Source organism: Ursus maritimus, unplaced genomic scaffold, assembly GCF_017311325.1.
Source record: "Ursus maritimus isolate PB19 unplaced genomic scaffold, ASM1731132v1 scaffold_34, whole genome shotgun sequence".
Taxonomy (NCBI): Eukaryota; Metazoa; Chordata; class Mammalia; order Carnivora; family Ursidae; genus Ursus; species Ursus maritimus.
The window spans coordinates 24,838,764-24,858,938 of record NW_024426008.1 but is presented as its reverse complement, the minus strand read 5'-3'; the positions used below and the strand labels follow the sequence as shown (position 1 = coordinate 24,858,938).

The following is a 20,175-nucleotide window of genomic DNA, read 5'->3' as shown; positions in this document are numbered from 1 at the left end:
CTTTCTACTATCTTCATAGTTTTGCTTTTTCCACTGTCATATAGTTAGAATCATACAGCTTTTTTAGATTAGCTTCTTTGATTTAGCAATGTGAATTTAATATGTTGTTTCTCTCTGGCTGCTTTCATTATTATTATTTTTAAATTTAATGTAATTTTTTGCCTTTAGTTTCCAGAAGTTTTACTACATTGTGTCTTGCATGTATTTCTTTGGGTTTATCCTATTCGGAATTCAGTCCCCTTCTTGAATCTATTGTCTATGTCTTTAGCCAAACTTAGGAAATTTTCAGACATTATTTCTCTGAGTACTATCTCAGCCTCACTCTTTATACTCTCCTTCTGGGACTCTGATGTTAGATCTTTTGTCATAGTCCCATTTTCCTGTCTATTTTCTCTCTGATGTTCATATAGGGTAATTTTCATTGTTCTACAAGTTCATGAATTCTTTCATCTGTCTTCTTCATTCTTTTATTGGGCCATCCATTGAATCTTTAATAGTGATTACTGCATTTTTTTACAGTCTCATATTCCACTGGTTCTTCTTTGTATCTTCTATTTCATTACTGAGACTTTTTACAAGTTTTTAAAAAACGCTTTTGGCATTCTAGTTTCTTTGATTCCATATAAAAATTAGAATCTACTCATCTATATCTACAAAAACTCCTTCTGGGAGTTTGATTGGTATTGCATTAAATGAACAGATTACTTTAATGAGAATTAATATACTAACTATATGGCATCTTCCAGTTCATGAACATGATATGTCATTCCATGTATTTAGGGCTGCTTTAATTTCTGTCATCAGTGCTTGCTAGTTGTCAGTCAACAGATCCTGTGCATGTTTTGTTAGGCTTATTTACATATATAAATATATATATATTTATTTATTTATATATATATTTAAATTTTAGAGGTACTATAAATAGTACTTCATTAGTACTTAAAAAATCAGTTTCCTATAGATTCAATGCAATCCCAGTCAAAATTCTGGCAATGTTGAAAAATTGATTTTATAGTTTATACAGAGAGACAAAAGACCAAGAATAACCAACATAATATTGAAGGGGAACAACAAAGTTGGAGGACTGATGCTACCCAATGTCAACCCCATGTCAACACTTACTATAAAGCTGCAATAATTAAGACAGCGTGGTATTGGTAGAAGAATAGACAAACAGATCAATAAGACAGAACAGAAAGCCCAGAAATAGACCCACATAAATATAATCAACTGATCCCTGACAAAAGAGCAAAAGCAAAGCAATGGAGCAGAGACATTCTTTCAACAAACAGCAATAGAACAACAGGACATGCACACACCCACACAGACCTCACACGCTTCACAAAAATTAACTCAAAATGGATCACAGATCTAAATGTCAAATACAAAACTATAAAACTCATTGAAGATATCATAGGAGAAAATCTAAATGACCTTGAGTTTGGCAATGACTTTTTAGATACAATACCAAAAGATAAGCTGGACTCCATTAAAATTAAAAACTCCTCTGTAAAAGACAAGGTCAAGAGAAGGCAAAGACAATCGACGGATTGGGAGGAAATATTTGCAAAAGGCAAATTTAAACTGCTATCCAAAATATACAAGGAACTCTTAAAACTCAACAATAAAAAAACCAAACAATTCAATTAAAAATGAGCCTAAGACCTAAATAGGTACTTCAACAAAGATACATGGGTTACAAATAAGCATATGAAAAGACTTTTCCTATCATTCATCATCAGAGAAGTGCAAATTAAAACAATGAGATACCACTACACACTGTCAGAATGGCCAAAATCTGGAACACTGACACCACCAAAAGCCAGTACAGCAACAGCAACTCACATCATTGCTACTGAGAGTGCAAAATGGTACAGCCACTTTGGAAGACAGTCTGGCAGTTTCTTACAAATCTAACATACTCTTACCATACTATTCTGCAACTGCACTCCTTCATATTTACCGAAATAAAACAAAAACTGATCTCCATATTGAATTATGTACATGGATGCTTATAGCAGCTTTATTCATAAATGCCACAACTTGAAAGCAATCAAGATGTCCTTCAGCAGGTGAATGGATAAATGGCACGTCCAGACAATGGAACACTACTCACTACTAAAAAGAAATGAATTATTAAGCCATGAAGAGACATGAGGAGACCTTAAATTATTAAGAAGTAAAAGAGCTAATCTGAAAAGGCTACATACTGTACGATTCCAACCATATGACATTTGAAAAAGGCAAAACCACAGGTATAGTGAAAAGATCAGTGGTTTCATGGTTTGGGGGAAAGGGATGAATAGGTGAAGAACGAGGATTTTCAGCTGTGGAAATAGTCTGTATGATACCATATTGGTGGATACATACCTATACATTTGTCCAAATCAACAGAATGTACAACACCAAGAGTGAGCCCTAATGCAAACCATAGATTTTGAATGATTATGATGTGTCAGTATTCCACTGATTCTAATTCTGGTGGGGGATGCTGATAATTGGGGAAGCTATGCATGTGAGGGGGCAGGGAATATGTGGGAAATCTCTGTACTCTCCCCTCAATTTTTCTGTGAATCTTAAACTGTTCTGAAAAATTGTCTTAGTAAAAAAAATCAGTTTCCAATTATTTATTGGTGTTATACAGAAATATGATTAATTTTGTGTTAACCTCGTGTCATTATGATGTTACCAAACTTAGTAGTTCAAGATTTTTTTCCTTTGACATTCCTTGGAATTTTCATACAATCATGTCATCTGCAAATAGGACAGTTTGTTTTCTTCCTAACGTGTATACCTATCTTTTCCAGTTCTGCCTGGCACACTGGCTAGGATTTTCAGCTCGATGTTGAATAAAAGTGGTGGTAGTAGTCACTCTTGCCTTATTTTCATTCTTAGGTGAAAGCATTCGATTTTTCATCCTGAGTGGTAATGCTTGCTTTTGCTTTTTTTAGGTGCCTTTTATCAGATTAAGGAAGTCCTTCCTATTCTTAGTCTGGTGAGAGTTTTACCATGAATGGATGTTGAATCTGTCAAATGCTTTTGCATCAACTGGTATGATGTGGTATCTCTTCTTTAGACTGAAGACAGTCTCTTTTTAAACAAAAGAAAACTAAAACAAGGGTAATTCATCGATACATGTATCTAAGATTTTTAAGAGGGAATCTTTATCATGTTCGTTTTTATAAATTCATATGAAAAAGTCTATTTAATGCAATACATAGTAATTAGCATAGTGAAACATCATCAACTTTTTAAAGTATTTTTGGCAAATGTCCTGAGTCTCCTGCATTTACTACCAAACTTGTATGTTTTCTCCATGGTATCTGCCATCCTGAAAGGAGGGACATCCTTCAAGTCTGTATACTTACATATTCTGCTTAACCTTTTAACATCTTCCTTACAACTAAGCTGTACTCCCCAGTAACACCCACAAGCATCCAGTTCTTCCCATTTCAAGAAATATCTTCTATGAGTTCCCAGGAAAGAAATGTTTTATATCATATAGGCAGCAAAATTTTATATAGTTGTTGAAGCCTAACTACATAAAGGTGATCTAGATTACCTAAGAATATTTTTAGATAGATCGTTAGTATTCACAAAATCTTGCTGAACTCTCTGTAATTGATTTTAATATATTTCTATATATGTACAGCCATAAAATCCCCACTTACACTTCTAAAACAGGTATTTCCAAAAGTCTTTTGAAGATTCTGATCAGATATCTACTTATTAAAAGTCCCTTTCAAATATACTTATGATAAGTATTCTTTTAATGTAGTCTACATGCTATGACATATTATTTTAAAATAGCCAACTTGCAATAAATTGTACAAAATATATATATATATTGTTTGTAGAAAGTGAAGGATATATCGAAATTACTTAAAATATCTTTTCACTACTGTAAGGATTTTAATTTTTCTATGTTTTTGTCTATTAACAAGTATAATTCTTTTGCCTCACTTGAGGAATTATTTAATTCTTATAATTTTGGAGATATATGTAACCTGCCCTTGTTTATTTTCATTTCCTTGATTCAGATTGTGGATTCTGCTCACCTACCGGTTCACACACCAACAATACAGAGAAAGGAATATCATGGTAGTACCCTCTTTCCAACAAAGGTACTTGATTTAATTATAAGCTTAGTGGTGTCCTGTCAAAATGAGAATAAATTGGTTTTGCTGTTACTGTCTTGGCATTTACCAAAATATTTTGCATTACATTCATCAAACCTCCAATCGAATTTAAAAATTAACACAACAGAAAATTCAACTATGAAAATCTTCTTAAGATTTGCATACAGCCAACACAGGGGTAAAACATTTAGTGACAATTTCAGGGGAATGTCTTTTCTATTAAATGGGTTTTGCTGTGTCTGTCAAGTCTCATTTAGAAATTATAGATGATGGTAAGCTAATTAACTGAGCTTTGCCCTGAAATCCGCTCAAGGGATCCACATCCTGTATCTTATAACTTACTCCCAGATAAATTCTAAATTCAGTCGTAATTCAAATGTAAAACTGAAATCACGTAAGTACTAGAAATGTACTAGAAAGTCTTGTAATTTTGGAGGAGAAAAAGTGTTTGTTTTTTGAATCAATGTACTGCCTGTTTAACAAATAATTAAAAATGACCAAAATATTCAAAGCATTCCTCTTTATTAGCAATAAGTAACCAGAGGCTGTAACAAATAGCAATAAAAAGAAAATTCATAAATACAATAAACCTGTTTTCCCAAACCTGATAGCAAATACTATCATAAATGATGAAACACTAAATCTTTTCAATTAAAACCAGAAACAGTATCAAATTACCCCATATCACCATTAGTATTCAGCAGTTTCTAGGAAATACAATAAAAATGAAAAAAAAATGACTGGAATAAACATCGGAATATAAAAGTCTTTCATAAGATTGATATGATTGTTTGCCACAACACCTAAGAGACTCTGGTTTAAAAAAAAAATAAACTACTAAAATTAACAAGGTAATTTGAACATAAGGTAAATCTAAGGTAACACGGGTTATCTCTGTTATATAATGAACACCTAGAAAAGAAATAGAAGATATTTATATGCCAAGATCAACAAAAATGTATGTTAAAGAAAACTAAGAATAAAATAAACACGAGCGTTTTGTCCAAATTAATGTATTATGAGGCAATATCAATTAGAATATCAAAAGTATTTTATTTTCTTCTTTCCTGTTTTCCTCCCTTTTTTTCCCTGGGGTCTTGTGGTTAATCACAGTATATTAAAGAAGGCATACATCTCTGCTTTCTAATGAGAGCCAATAAAGGGAGAAAAAAGTTCAGGCAATTAAGTCGGCATAAAGTTGGAAGATGAAAGTCGGGGTGAGATTAGCCGGAGTTGAGAAATCTGCACGCCCAGTGACGGGGAGGGCCTGCCGAAGAGTCACAAGACAGTCGGTCCCTTAGAAGCCTAGAAGGACTCAGGGATTGGAGGCATCAGGTCCCGTGGGAGGCGAGGGTGATGTACAGCTCTGTAAACAGGCAAACTGAAGTCCTGAATAGGGAGCAGGGAGCCCCGTCCACACACAGTGCCCACGGCAGGGATTGTAGACTCTGCCCTACTGTCCACCTTACGACGAGGAGAGAGATATACAAAGAAGGAGAGCAAAGCTGCCGACTAGTGTTTGGAGAAGCCAGAGTTTGTTAGGATTTACATATTGCTAATTTATGATAACAGTAATTTTGAGGGCAAAGAGGCCCTTGAAGATCATGAAATGGATAATCCTCGGTGGGTGACTGATTTGTTGCCAATTCTGTGCCAGCATTTGCAGCTTTCTTTGTCGGGGCTTCAGTTAGAAATTTCAGGATGCCCTGTCCCAGAGAGTGACACTGCCTGCTTCACTGGACCTTCCAATTCATGATTATTTTTTTATTGATAGTAGAAAATAAAACACACGATTTGCCAGAGAGGGAATTTTGAAATTATTCTTTCCTTCCAAAGAAGGTATAAAAACCGGGTTATTTTTTGCTTACCCTTTATCAATAAAACATATACACAAAGGCAATTCTCACTCCACCGGCTGATAAGGAATCATTTGAAGGATCTGTCAGTCGAGAAAGCATCTTTGCAAGGTTCAGGATATATTGGCCCAAATAAAAGCCAGGCTTGATTTATTTGGTTCCAAACTGTATTAATGAATATGTGATCACCAATGAAATAACTCTCCTCCTCCTCCTCTTCCTATTCTTGGTAGTTTTGGGGGGATCTCTTGCTCAACATTTCCTAATTATGAAGTAATGAAGGGACAACAATCTTCCATTCTGGTGAGAAAGTGGGGAAGCTGCTTTTCTTGGTACATAAAATGATATTTGGGGCAAGGATCTGTGACCAGAATCACCTCTTCACCATTATGTCGCCTTCAGTGCTTGGTTGGTCTCTCTGTCTTGCAGAGCAAGAGCCACCGGTTTTTCCTCACGTCCTTCACTGCCCCCACCAAGTGTCACCAGTGCACGTCTCTGATGGTGGGTTTGATAAGACAAGGCTGTGCCTGTGACGGTAAGACCCGGGGAAGAGAGGTACGGGGGGCCGGGGCCGGCATCTCTATACTCGCGCGCCCTAGTCCGCAGGGGCTGCCGCGGCAAACACACACCCCGCGTGGCTTATAAACCGACAGTGTATTGCTCACAGGCCAGAAGTCCGAGATGAGGGTGCCAGCGTGGTCCGGTTCTGGTGAGAGCTCCCTTCAGGGGGGCAGACTGCTGACGTCTGCTTGTACCCTCCTAGGGCGAAGGGGTCAGGGAACTTTTGGGCACCTCTCTCACAAGAGCATTCATCCCATTCGTGAGGGCTCCACCCTCAGTTCCTCAGCACCTCCTAATACCACCACATTGAGGGGTACGATGTCAACATACGAATTTTGGGGGGACACATTCAGTCCATTGCAATACGTTATTAAGCAAAAATTTTGTTGTCTTCGAATTGCAGAAGCGTGGCAGTAAAGCGATCCCTTTGCTAAAAATCTCTGAGTCTGTTTCATATTGGAAAGACTGGACCCATGGCCATTGGGAATGTTTGGGGGGGACCCTGGCACTGCGTGACTCCAGCCTTTTCAGCCCGTGAATGCTGTCCCTGGAAGTCCTGCTGTGTGGTCTGCAGGCAGGGCCGCGTCTATTGAGAACACGTATTTAGATCTTTGTTCTCTGTAGCACTGGCACAGCATGAGGACGAAATTCTCTAGCTAGTGCGGCAGGGAAACGGAATGCTGGCGTGAGCTGTAATGGCTTTATCCGACTCATTTAATTTATTGCGGTAAATATTATTTTAAGGGAGCAATGTGCTTCTGGAAATATCAAACAGTGGATCACTGTGCCCTCAGACAAGGAATGAGGAAAACATCTAGGGAACAGACTCTGCCCGTGGGTTCCCTTAGCCAGTCCTGTCCAGTGCTCACTCCAGGACACCACACTGAGCAGGACAACTTTCCTGCCCTCAGCACTGCCACGGCTGAATCCACCTTAACCACAAACGCAACCTAGTGCATGAAACAAAACAGGATTTAAAACGGGGAATTAGGCACTTGGCATATCCTTCCAGGGCCTCGGAGCAGGCTTTGAGCTGAGTACTCAGGAGTGTCTCCTGCCTTCAGTGCGGCTGGGTCTCCGCTGAGCCTGGTATTATGCATCTATTGGTATGATGTCTCTTTATTCCCTTCAAAAAGCATGTGGGTTCTCATGTCACACCACCTGTGTAGAAAAAGCTCCAAGAGCTTGTCCAGTGCCTTCTCAACAGAAGAAAGGTGCCCTCTGTCCAGACGCACAGGAAGGCATGGGAACAGCCTATGAAGGCCATGTCTGGGTAAGTGTCATTATTTGGGGTTTAGATGAACTCTTGATAAGTTTATTAATCAGCTCGCATTCCATGAGCACATTTGTAAAAAAAAAAAAAAAAAAGGATATAACAGATTATACAATACAAATTATATGCAAATGAACGTACTTGTTCCACCTTGAGAAGATAGTTTGAGAACAAATTTAGCTGTCCCCGGTAGGATATTTTGAAATGTTGCAAAGTTTTCTGTTCAAGCCTTACCCTGTGATGAACAAATGTTGAAAACTAATGATGGAACTTTGAATTCCAGTCAGCAATGACAGATTTTGAGACTAAAAGTAAAATAACCTTTTTGAGAAATATTTAAAATCTGAGTTGAATTTCAGGCATGGTGTTACCAAATTTGAATTTATTGTTACTAGAGACAAAGAAGTCATTTGAATAAATTGCTAGTGTTAATCGAAATGGTGTCAATCATATTTTCTCCCGAGATATTCAGTCTTCACGGGAATTTCCTTGTTTTTTTAAAATTTCAAGTATGTTATACACAGTTCTGTTCCACATCTTTAATAAGAAAAGTGAGAGATTTATAACATGTTTATTATTTTAATTTTATATGTAATAATTGGATAGTATTTGATGTTTCAGCTCAGATTGTTTTTGTTGTTATTCTTGTTTTTTAAATCAAAACTGAAGATCCCAAAGAAAGCAGGGGTGAAGAAAGGATGGCAGAGGGCACTGGCTATAGTGTGTGACTTCAAGCTCTTCCTGTATAATATGGATGAAGAAAAAGACTCAAAACCCAATGTTGTCGTGAGTCAAGTGATTGACATGAGGTAAGCTTTGAAAGAGAGAATTTTTTTATTAAAAAAAATGGGAATAAAAATAGCTTCTGATATTTTCTTTAAATAGTGTTGTCATTAAAATTTAACTTTATGTTAAAGTTCCTAATTTTCTCCATTGCCATGTAAATGTCAAAGTAGAAGTTTTTTGCCTAAGTTTGCATCACCATCCCTAAGGCATGGATTATAATTCAGTGTGATATTTTAAGAGTTTTTTACTCAAAAGTTATCTTCTTGTGTATGTGTGTGTGTGCGCGTGTGTGTCCGGCAAGAGAAGAAATATCATCTCAAAACCAGACACTCTTCGTAGTGAGATGTAATTCACACACCATAAATGTCACCATTTTAAAGTGTGCAATTCACTGGTTTTTAATATGTTCACAAGGTTGTACAACCATCACCACAGTCTAATTTTAGAACATTTTTGTCATGCCAAAAAGAAACCATATCTGCATTAGCAGTCATTCTACCTTCTCCCTTGCCCCAAGCCCCTGGCAGCCACGAACCTGTTTCTGTCTCTATGGATTTACCCACTCTGGTTATTTCATATAAATGGAATCATATGTGAGGCTTGCCATTAGCTTCCTTCACTGAGCATACTGTTTCCAAGCTTCCTCCATGTCGCCTGTATCCATATTTCATTACTTTTTATGGCTTATGCTCTTTTTCAGGTTGAGGAAATTCCCTTCCATTTCTAGTTTAAGTGTTTTTATCGGGAAAGGGTGTTGGATTTTGATAAATGCTTTTGCTGTGTCTATTGAGGGGATCATATGGTTCCCCCCCCCCTTTATTAACATGGTGTATTACATTGATTGATTTTTTAAATATAGAACCTAGCTTACATTCCTGGGATAAGTCCCACTTGGTTATGATGTGGGAAAATAAGGAATACCCTTTTTACATGCTGCTGGATTGGATTTGCTGGAATTTATTAAGGATTTTTCCATCTGTATTAATATAGAATACTGGTCTATAGTTTTCTTTTATTAGATATTTTTGCCTGGTTTTGGTGAGAGTAACAATGGCCTCAGAATGAGTTAGAAAGTACTCTTTTCCCTCTTAATTTTTGGAAGAGTTTGTGAAGGACTGGTATTAAATATGTTTGGTAGAATTCACTAATGAAGCCATCTGGTCTTGAACTTTTATTTATGGGAAGTTTTCTGATTACTATCTCAATCTCTGCTTGTTAAAAATCCATTCAGATGTCTGTATCTTCCTGAGTTAGCTTCAATACTTTGCGTTTTCTAGGGATTTTTCTATTCTTTTAGATTTTCTAATTTTTTGGGCATGTGATTGTTCATAGTATTCCCTTATGCTTCTTTTTTTCTGAAAGGTCAGTTAGTTATGTTCCCTCTCTCATTTCTGATTTTAGTAATTTGAACCTTCTTTCATTTTTTTCTTGGTTTAGCTAAAGGCTTGCCAATTTTGTTAATCCTTTAAAGAACCGACTTCTGCTTTTCTTGATTTTCTCTTATTTTTCTATATTATGTTTATTATTGTTTAATTTTCACTCTATTCTTTGTTATTTCCTTCCTTTTGCTTATTCTGGGTTTAGTTTGCTCTTCTTTTTCTAGTTTACTAAGGTGAAAAAGTTAGGTTATTGAGTTGAGATCTTCATCCAATTTTTCCTTTGTCCCCTTTTGTCTCTTCTCTTACTTTGGGATTCCCACGATGTATATCTTAGCATTATTTATGGTGTCCTGCAGGTCTGTGAGGCTCTGTTCGTTTTTCTTCATTCTTTTTTCTTTTTCTTAGATTGGATAATATTAATTGACCTATCTTCAAGTTCAGTGATTTTGTCTTCTGCCTACTCAAATCTGTTTTTGAGCCCAATTAGTGAATTTTTCATTTCAGTTATTTTACTCTTCAACTTCAGAATTTCTATTTGGTTCTTTTTTCTTTTTTACAATTCTGAATTCCTTATTGATATTTTCTATTTGGCGAGACATCATTCCTAAAGTTTCCTTTAGTTCTTTAGCCATGGCTTCCTTTAGGTCTTCAAGCATATTTAAAATAGCTGATTTAAATCGTTGTCTAATAAATTCAATGTCTGGGTTTCCTGGGGAACAGTTTTTACTGGCTGCATTTTTCCTGTGTATTGGTCATGCTTTTGTGTTTCTTTGCATGTCTTATAAATTTTTCTTAAAAACTGGACATTTCAGATAATGAACTTGGCAACTCTGGTAATCAAATTCCACCCCCTCTCCAGGATTTGTTGTTGTTGTTACTTGTAATTGTTGTTTGTTTCTTTGGAGACTTTTCTGAATTAATCTGTAAAGTCTTTATTCTTTGTCTTGTGTAGTCACTGAAGTCTCTACTTTGGTAGCTTAGTGGTCAGCTAATGATTGTGCAGAGATTTTTTTAAGCATGGGATCCAGTATATCTCCCAGTCTTTGTGGAAGGGCTTTGTGTGCAAATTGGGGCACTCCTTCAGTACTCAGCCAGGCAGCTGACCACATTGTCTTAGCCTTTACTTTGTACTTGTACAAGTCCTCAAGAGTAATGGAAGAAATAATGGCTGAAAACTTCCTAAATTTGATGTAAACATTAATCTATACATCCAAGTCAGCAGGAAGTGAGAATGTAAGGCCTTCTTAGGTGTTCCCTGAGTATAGCACAGCCCCAGGGATGCTCATAGCCTGTACATGTGCATCGACAGCTAGATTCCTAGCAATGTGCCCAAGCTTTTCAAAGACCCTATGGACATCTCACTTCCTACCTCATCTTTTTAAGATTTTTGATTAATCTCTTTTTTGTTAAAAAAAAAAAAAAATCTCTGCTTTGTTAAACACTGCCTAGGCAGCTGTGTAGTTAAGATGCTTCCATGTAGTTGTTTTCTTTAAGTGCCCCCTGAGGATAGATTTTTCAAGCTTGGAGAGCTCTGGGTTAAGTCAAATACACCAGTTTCTTTCTCATACCTCCTCCTCTTTTCTGCAACCTCACCCCCCCGTATCCACTGGCTTCTAGGATGCACTGTAAATGCAGGATGCCATTTTTCAAGGCTACTAAGGAGCTGGAAAATGGAGTATGCAACTAGGGCAAGTTAAATTACCACAAAGCTCATGATTCCTACCAAGATTTAGCGTTTTTTTGTTTTGTTTTGTTTTAATAAATCCTCCTCAGATTGCCACAAACTTTGGTTAATTTATAGAGTTCTGAAACAGTTGATTCTGATGAATTTTACCAGTTTTTTCAATCTTTTTTTTTTTTTTTATGAAGGAGAGAATCTTCAGAGATCCTTACTCTGCCATTTTTGCAGATGTCTCTTTAAGTATTTATTATTAAAAAATACTGAATCAGTGAACCTGTAGCAAGTATATCTTATTGAAAGAAATGCAATAATATGTTCTCTCCTCCCCCCTGCCTGTTCTGAATCTTTAAAGCCCCTTTACACATTCCTCTTATTGTATCTGCGTATCTGTCCTTGGCCTTTTACTCTTCCCCATCTGCACACACTCAAAGTGATCCCATCATTTCCTGGAGCTCCTGGTATCACCTGCACCATGATGACATGCTCTGCCTAAAAGTTCTATCACAGATTATTTGGGTCTCCATATTCATCCTGTCTTATTTTGATTCCTTACTCAAAAACTCTGTACTATATCCTTCACACTAGTTAATGTCACCCTTGTCAGAAATTTGATAGTACCTTGAATAACTGGCACAGGAAATCAGATTATCTTGAAGATGACTTTAAAAGATTAGTCTGGCAGTAGATTTTTTTTTTTTATAAGATAGCGATAGAGAGAGAGTGTGTGTGTGTGTTTGGTGTGGGGGATGGGAAATGAAAGCAATGCTGGAGTCCAGTCCAGCTTGCAATCATCCATTCTTCAGACTGAATGAGTGCCTGCACTAATGTGATGGCTCCAGGAATTACAAAAGAAGAGATAGGTACAAGAAATACTACTAAGGTGATCTCATAGAGAAAGGAAAATGAAGAAAAGAGTAATAATAATAGATGGTGCCAAGGTTTTAAGTGATGAAGAATAAGAAAGGGTGACAGCAGTAAAGTTATAATGGAGAATGATCATATTGGGTGAAAGACATAACTTAGTTTTAGATGTTGAAGAAGTAGAAAATTACCAAGTGAGCCGGATCAAACAGACTTCTACTTTCAACCAAAATGGAGTAACAGGCTCAGAGTGCGGGACTGGCTCAGTCAGAAGAGCATGTGACTCAATCTCAGGGTTGTGAGTTTGAGCCCCATACTGGGTGGAGAGATTACTAAAAATAACTTTTTTTTTCTTTAAATGGAGTAACAGGGACCATATTTAACCTTCTCTCTGAAACAACCAAGAAAGTGATTTAAGGTGCTAGACATCAGATAATAAAAGGCAGTGACCCCTAAAAAGTGGAAACAAATGAGGTGATCTCTATATTTGCCTCAAGTTACTGCCTTGTGAGAGTTTCTGGGAAATAACACAGGAAGCGGAATTCCAGGCAGAGCCAGGTAGATTCCTAGAGTTGAAGACAGGGAGCCGAGAAAGAGACAGAGAAATCTCCAGGGATCTACATAAGATCTCATTCAAGGAGTCAGCAGATTACTGATCAGCATACGCATGTGAGGAAACTACCAGAGGCCAGTGAAAGAACCACCTGAAGGATTAGAGAGAAGAGTGTGTATTCCAACCAGCCAGACTGGAAACCTTGAGATAAATGAATAACTCTGTAGCTACTAAGTAATTGATTTTTAATTAAACATTATCCCAGAAAGAAAATTCCAAGTCCAAACAGTTTCACTGAGGTTTTTTTTTTTTTTTCATTTTTGACACAATACCAATTCTACATAAAATTTTCCAGGAAATTGAAGAGCAGGTTCCTAACTCATTCTATGGGACCTGCATTACCTTGATACCAAAGTCAGACAAGAAAAGTACAAACCTTTCTTCTCAAACTATTCCAAAACAGACAAGGGGAAGGAAAACTGCCAAATTCATTCTATGAGGCCAGTATCACTGTGATACCAAAACCAGATAAAGACACCACTAAAAAAGAGAATTACAGGCCAGTATCTCTCATGAATATAGATGAAAAATTCTTCAACGAAATATTAGCAAACCAAATCCAATAATACATTAAAAAATCATACAGCACACATCAAGTAGGATTAATTTCTGGGACACAATGGTGGTTCAATAGTCACAAAACAATCAACATGATATGTCACATCACTGATAGGGTAAAAACCATATGATGATTTCAATAGATACAGAAAAAGCATTTGACAAAGTACAATGTCCATTCATGATAAAAAACGTTCTGCAAAGTAGGTCTAGAGGGAATAAAGCTCAACATAATAAAGGCCTTATATGGAAAACGCACAACCAACATCATACTCAATGATGAAAAACTGAGAGCTTCTCCCCTAAGGTCAGGAACAAGACAAGAATGTCCACTCTCACCACTTTTATTCCACACAGTACTGGAAGTCCTAGCCACAGCAATTAGACAACATAAAGAAATAAAAGGTATCCAAACTAGTAAGGAAGAAGTGAAACCCTTGCTATTTGCACAAGACATGACACTATATATAGAAAGCCCTAAACACTCCACCAAAAAACTGGTAGAGTTGATAAATGAATTTGGTAAAGTCACAGGACACAAAATCAATGTATAGAGATCTGTTGCATTCCTATATACTAATAATGAAGCGGTAGAAAGTGAAATTAAAAAAATAATCCCATTTACAATTGCACCAAAGACAAGAAAATATCTAGGAATAAACTTACCCAAAGAAGTAAAAGACCAATACCCTTAGAAAACACTAAAAGAAAGAAATTCAAGACAATGCAAAGAAATGGGAGCATATTCCATGCTTTTGGATTGAAGAACAAATATTGTTAAAATGCCTATAGTACCCAAAGCAATCTACAGATTTAATGCAATCCCTATCAAAATACCAGTAGCATCTTTCACAGAAGGAGAACAAACAATCCTACAATTTTTATGGAACCACAGAAGGCCTCGAATAGCCAAAGCAATCTTGAAAAAGAAAAAACTGAAAGTATCAAAATTCCAGATTTCAAGTTATATTACAAAACAGTAGTAATTAAAACAGCATGGTACTGGCATAAAAATAGGCACACAGATCAACAGAATAGAACAGAAAATCCAGAAATAAACCCGTAATTATATGGCCAATTAAACTTTGACAAGGGAGGAAAGAATATACAACAGGAAAAAGACAGTCTCTTCAACAAACGGTGTTGGGAAAACTGGATAGCCACGTGCAAAAGAATGAAGCTGGGCCACTTTCTCTCACCATCTGCAAAAATAAACTCAAAATGGGTTAAATACCTCAATGTGAGACCTGAAGCCATAAAAATCCTTGAAGAGAGCAGAGGCAAGAATTTCTCTGACATCAGCTGAAGTAACTCTTTTTTAGATATGTCTCCTGAGGCAAGGGAAATAAAAGCAAAAATAAACTGTTGGGACTACATAAAAAAAAAGTTTCTGCGTGACAAAAGCAACAATCAACAAAATTAAAAGGCAACCTACTGTATAGAAGATATTTGCAAATGGCACATCTGATAAATGGTTAGTATCCAAAACATATAAAGAACTAATACAATTCAATGCCCCAAAATCAAATAATTCAATTTAAAAATGGACCGAAGACATGAACAGACATTTCTCCAAGAAAACATCCAGACGGCAAACAGACATATGAAAAGGTGCTCAACATCATTCGTCATCAGGGAAATGCAAATCAAAACTACAATGAGACATCACCTCCCACCTGTCAGAATGGCTAAAATAAAAAACACAAGAAACCACAAGTGTTGTCAAGGATGTGGAGAAAAAGGAACCATCTTACATTGTTGGTGGGAATGCAAACTGGCACAGTCACTGTGGAAAAAAGTATGAAGGTTCCTCAGAAAGTTAAAAATAGAACTACCCTACAATCCAGTGATCGCACTACTGGGTATTTACCCCAAAACACTTTATTCAAAGGAATACATGCATCCCTATGTTTATTGCCACATTATTTACAATAGCTCAACCAGGAAAGCAGCCCAAGTGTCCACTGACAGATGAATGGATAAAGAAGATGTGGTACACACACACACACACACACACACACACACACACAGAGGAATATTATCCGGCTATAAAAAAGAATGAAATCTTGCCATTTGCAACAACATGGATAGAGCTAGAGAGTATAACGTGAAGCAAAACAAGTCAGTCAGAGAAAGACAAATCCATATGATCTCACTTATATGTGGAATTTAAGAAACAAATGAGCAAAGGAAGAGAGAGAGAGAGAAATCAAGAAAAAGACCCTAACTATAGGGAACAAACTGATGGTTACCAGAGGGGAGGTGGGTGGGAGGAAGGGGGAAATAGGAGATGGGGATTCAAGAGTACACTTACCATGATGAAATAAAATGAGATAAAATAAAATATTTAAAAAAGCACAAACCAATATTCTTTGTAAACTTAGTTGCAAAAAGTCTTTACAAAATGTTAGTAAATCAAATCCAATGTTAAGTAAAAATTATATTGCATTATGAACAAGTATAACTCAGGAAGGTTGGATTAATATTCCAAAATCAATTTACTATGTTAACATAAGAAAAAAAAGAGCATTCCAACAGATACAGTAAACGCATTTGACAAAATCACATTTATTCTTGATGAACTCTTAGAAGGGAGCTTCCTCATCCTGATAAGGGCATCTATGAAAATCTTGTTAACATTACAGTTAGTGGCAAAAGACTCAATACTTTCTAAGATCAGAAGCAAGACAAGGATGTTTACTCTCACCACCCTGATTTATTTAACATTGTACTGGGAATCCTAGCCAGGGAAGAAAAAGAAATAAAATACATCCAGGTTGGAAAAAAGGAAGCAAAGTTATTCATAGACAAAATGAACATCTATGAAGAAAATCCAAAGCCATTTATAAAAAAGTTATTAGAACTAATATATGAATTTAGCCAGTTTGCATGATACATGACCAATATATAAAAATGGACTGTACTTCTTTATACTAACGACAACTAATCAGAAATTGAAATTAAATAAGCAGTACCATTTGCAATAGCATCGAAGCGTATTAAAAGTTAGGAATCAATCTGACAAAAGATGTGTAAGACTTGTACACTGAAACTATAAAATATTGATTAAAAAAATTAACAAAGACCTAGGGGTGCCTGGGTGGCACAGCGGTTAAGCGTCTGCCTTCGGCTCAGGGCGTGATCCCAGCGTTATGGGATCGAGCCCCACATCAGGCTCCTCCGCTATGAGCCTGCTTCTTCATCTCCCACTCCCCCTGCTGTGTCCTTCTCTCGCTGGCTGTCTCTATCTCTGTTGAATAAATAAATAAAATCTTTAAAAAAAAAAAATTAACAAAGACCTAAATAAATGGAGAGTGACTGTGTTCATGCATTGGAAAAGTCAGTATTTTTAAAATGTGAGTGTTCCCAAAACTGATCTATATTTTCAACACAACCTTAATCAAAATTCCAGCAGGTTTTTTCATTTTTTTAGAAATTGACAAGTTAATTCTAAAATTCATAGGGAAATGCAAAGAGGTAGAAATGCAAAGAGTTTCAAAACAACTTTGAAAAAAAGAAGAAATCCAGAAATACATACACAAATACATGCATGTATAAAACATTTATAATATACATACAAAATATATTTGCAAATATACAAAAATATAGTTACATATATATACGTAATAGATTTGTGTATGTATTTCTGGATTTTCTATTCTATTAATGGACAGTTGATCCCAGAACACAGGTTTGTACCGCGCGGGTCCACTTAACATGCAAATTTTTTTTGATAAATACAGTACAGCATACTGTACTGTAAATGTATTTGCTTTTCCTTATGATTTGAATAACATTTTCTTTTCTCTAGCTTATTTTATTATAAGAATTTAGAATATGTGTTATATATAAAATATATGTATATTTTATATATATATAATACAGAATATATGTTAATCTACTTGTTTATGTTATCAGTAAGACTTCCAATCAACACTAGGCTACTAGCAATTAAGTTTTTGGGGAGTTAAAAGTTATACATAGATTTCTGACTGCATGGGGATGGTCAGTGCCCCTAACCCCTACATTGTTCAAGGATCAACTGTATATAATATTTTCTACAATTTGTAAAGGCTATCAACAAATGATACTGGAATTTTAGATATTTGTATGCAAAAAAAAACCCCAACTTTGATCCATACTTTTTAACATATACAAAAATTAACTCAAAATAGATCATAGAACCAAATGTAAGACCTAAAACTATAAAGTACCCAGAAGTAGACATAGGAGAAAACCTTTCTGATCTTGGATAAGACAAAGAATTTTTAGATATAACACCAAAGCACAACACGTACAAGAAAAAAAACTGATAAACTGGACTATGTCAAAATTTAAAATTTCAGCTCCTTGAAGTACACTGTTAAGAGAAATAGCAAGCTGCAGAGTGGGGGAAATCAAACTCCTGACAAGGACTTATATCCAAAATGTGGAAAGAATTCTTAAAACTCAATAATAAGAGAATAAATAGCTCAATTTTTTAAAAATGGGCAAAAATTTGAAACAATACTTCAACAAAGATGATACCCATATGGCAAGTAAGCACACGAACAGATGCTCGACATCCTTCATTATTAGGGAAACTCTAATAAAACCACCATGTGATGCCACCACACGTCCGTAAGAAAGGCTAAAATTGAAAAGACTGACCATTTCCAGTGTTGGGAAGATGTGAGGACCTAGAACATTCTTACACTGCTTTGTAGATCGAGTAACTGCTTTGGAAAAGTTTGGCAGTTCCTTGAAAAGTTAAATGCACACCTATGATATCATGAGAGACTGGAATACCCGGAAATACTCCCAGGTATTTCCCCAAGAGAAATCCTATGTCCATGAAAGATACACATGAATATTCATAACAGCTTTATTCAAAATAGCCAAACTTGAAAGGACCCAAATGTCATTATTGGGTGAATGGGTACGTTGTGGCATAGCCATACAATGGAATATTGCTCACCAATAAGAAGAAATTTAGTATTCATCGTGCAACATGAATGAATCTCAAGATAATTATGCTGAGAAAAAGCAGCCAGGCAGAAAAAAATACATATTGTATGTCTCCACTTATATAAAATGCCAGAAAATTCAAATTAATCTGAAGTGCCAGGGAGCAGATGAGCGACTGACTGGGGAGGGATTACAAAGCAGTCCCAGGCAACTTTTTCAGGGGATGGACATGTTCATCATGGACGTTTTGTGGTGATGGTTTCATAGGTGTATACATAATCAAAACTTTTTTAATTGTTCACTTTATAAATATATGCAGTTATATGTCAAGTATAAATTAGTAACATTAAAAAAAATCTGTCAGATCAGCTGATCTGAGGGCACAAGGCCCTTATTCTAGGCAGTGGCTTTGGAGTCAGTCAGGTGCTCTATTCCAGTCCGTGAGGACTGTCTGAATTGGGGTCAGCCTAGAGTTTACTTGGGTTTTCTTTCTTTCTTCCTTTTTTTTTTTTAATTAATTAATTTATTTGAGAGAGGGAGAGAGTGCATGAGTGAGAGAAAGACAAAGGGAGGGGGAGAGGAGAATCAGACTCCCCACTGAGAGGGGACCCTGCCATGAGGCTCGATCCCACAACCCTGAGATCAAAACCTAAACCAAACCAAACTCAGCCATCTGAGCCACCCAGGCTCCCCTGCTTGGGTTTTCTAATATGCTGCTGGCTGAGCACTGCTGATACAATATTGTGACTGCTGTCAGTCACTACAAAAAAGAGGGTCCAAAATCAATGAAATTGAAATTGATGATTATGTTTATATATTGTTTTACTCACTTTTAGGTGATTCTACTCACTTTCAGTGTCTTGCTTTTCCTTCAGGGATGGAGCATTTTCTGTCAGTTCCGTCTGGCCGTCCGATTTTATTCCTGCACGGAGAAAGGAAATGCCCCGTATGTTTAAAGTAAGCATGCGTGCTGCCACTGGATCTCTGATGGTACAGTTTGCTTCAGCCCATTCTCGGCTGTCGATAGAGGGTCAACGCCCTTTGTGCTGCTGAAGGTCACTGGAGGTTGAGATTTCAGAAGTGCTGGGGGATCATGTCCCCCTTCCCACCTCCCACTTGCCACAATAATTCTACCCCCCTATTTCTATTTGGGGATAATGTAAAGAGCTTTCTACATGAGCCACGGTCTTTTCATCCTACAGTTAAATCTAAGCCTTAAAATGCAGATGTTCCTGAGGAGGTCCGTTCATCCCACACAATAAGGTAAAAGGACAGATACCAGGTCTATAGCTGAGAACAGAGGCTTACACAGCAGAGTGGTATTGGGAGTACGAACAATAGGGGAAAAACAATGACAAAGTGAGACGCCCTCCTTCAAGGTTATCATCGTGGACCTGAGTGTGCGGCTTCTGAAACTAGAAGCACTTTGTAAAATTGTTTCCTTTGAGGCAACCTTCTGAAGTCACTTCCAATTCAAACCAAGATTACAAAACAAAAAATCAAGGATGAATGTACTTTAGC

General features: G+C 36.6%; 1 protein-coding gene across 1 annotated transcript in view; it reads left to right on the top strand.

Moving 5' to 3' along the window:
• Positions 1 to 19,681, top strand: part of LOC121100132 (serine/threonine-protein kinase MRCK alpha-like) — a 48,006-nt gene extending 28,325 nt beyond the window's left edge. Inside the window, 5 exon segments of the mRNA XM_040620318.1 lie at positions 4,041 to 4,124; positions 6,425 to 6,530; positions 7,693 to 7,829; positions 8,499 to 8,638; positions 19,511 to 19,681. Coding sequence (XP_040476252.1) covers positions 4,041 to 4,124; positions 6,425 to 6,530; positions 7,693 to 7,829; positions 8,499 to 8,638; positions 19,511 to 19,610 — 567 coding nt within the window. The 3' untranslated portion in view covers positions 19,611 to 19,681.
• The last annotated feature ends 494 nt before the right edge of the window (positions 19,682 to 20,175 follow it).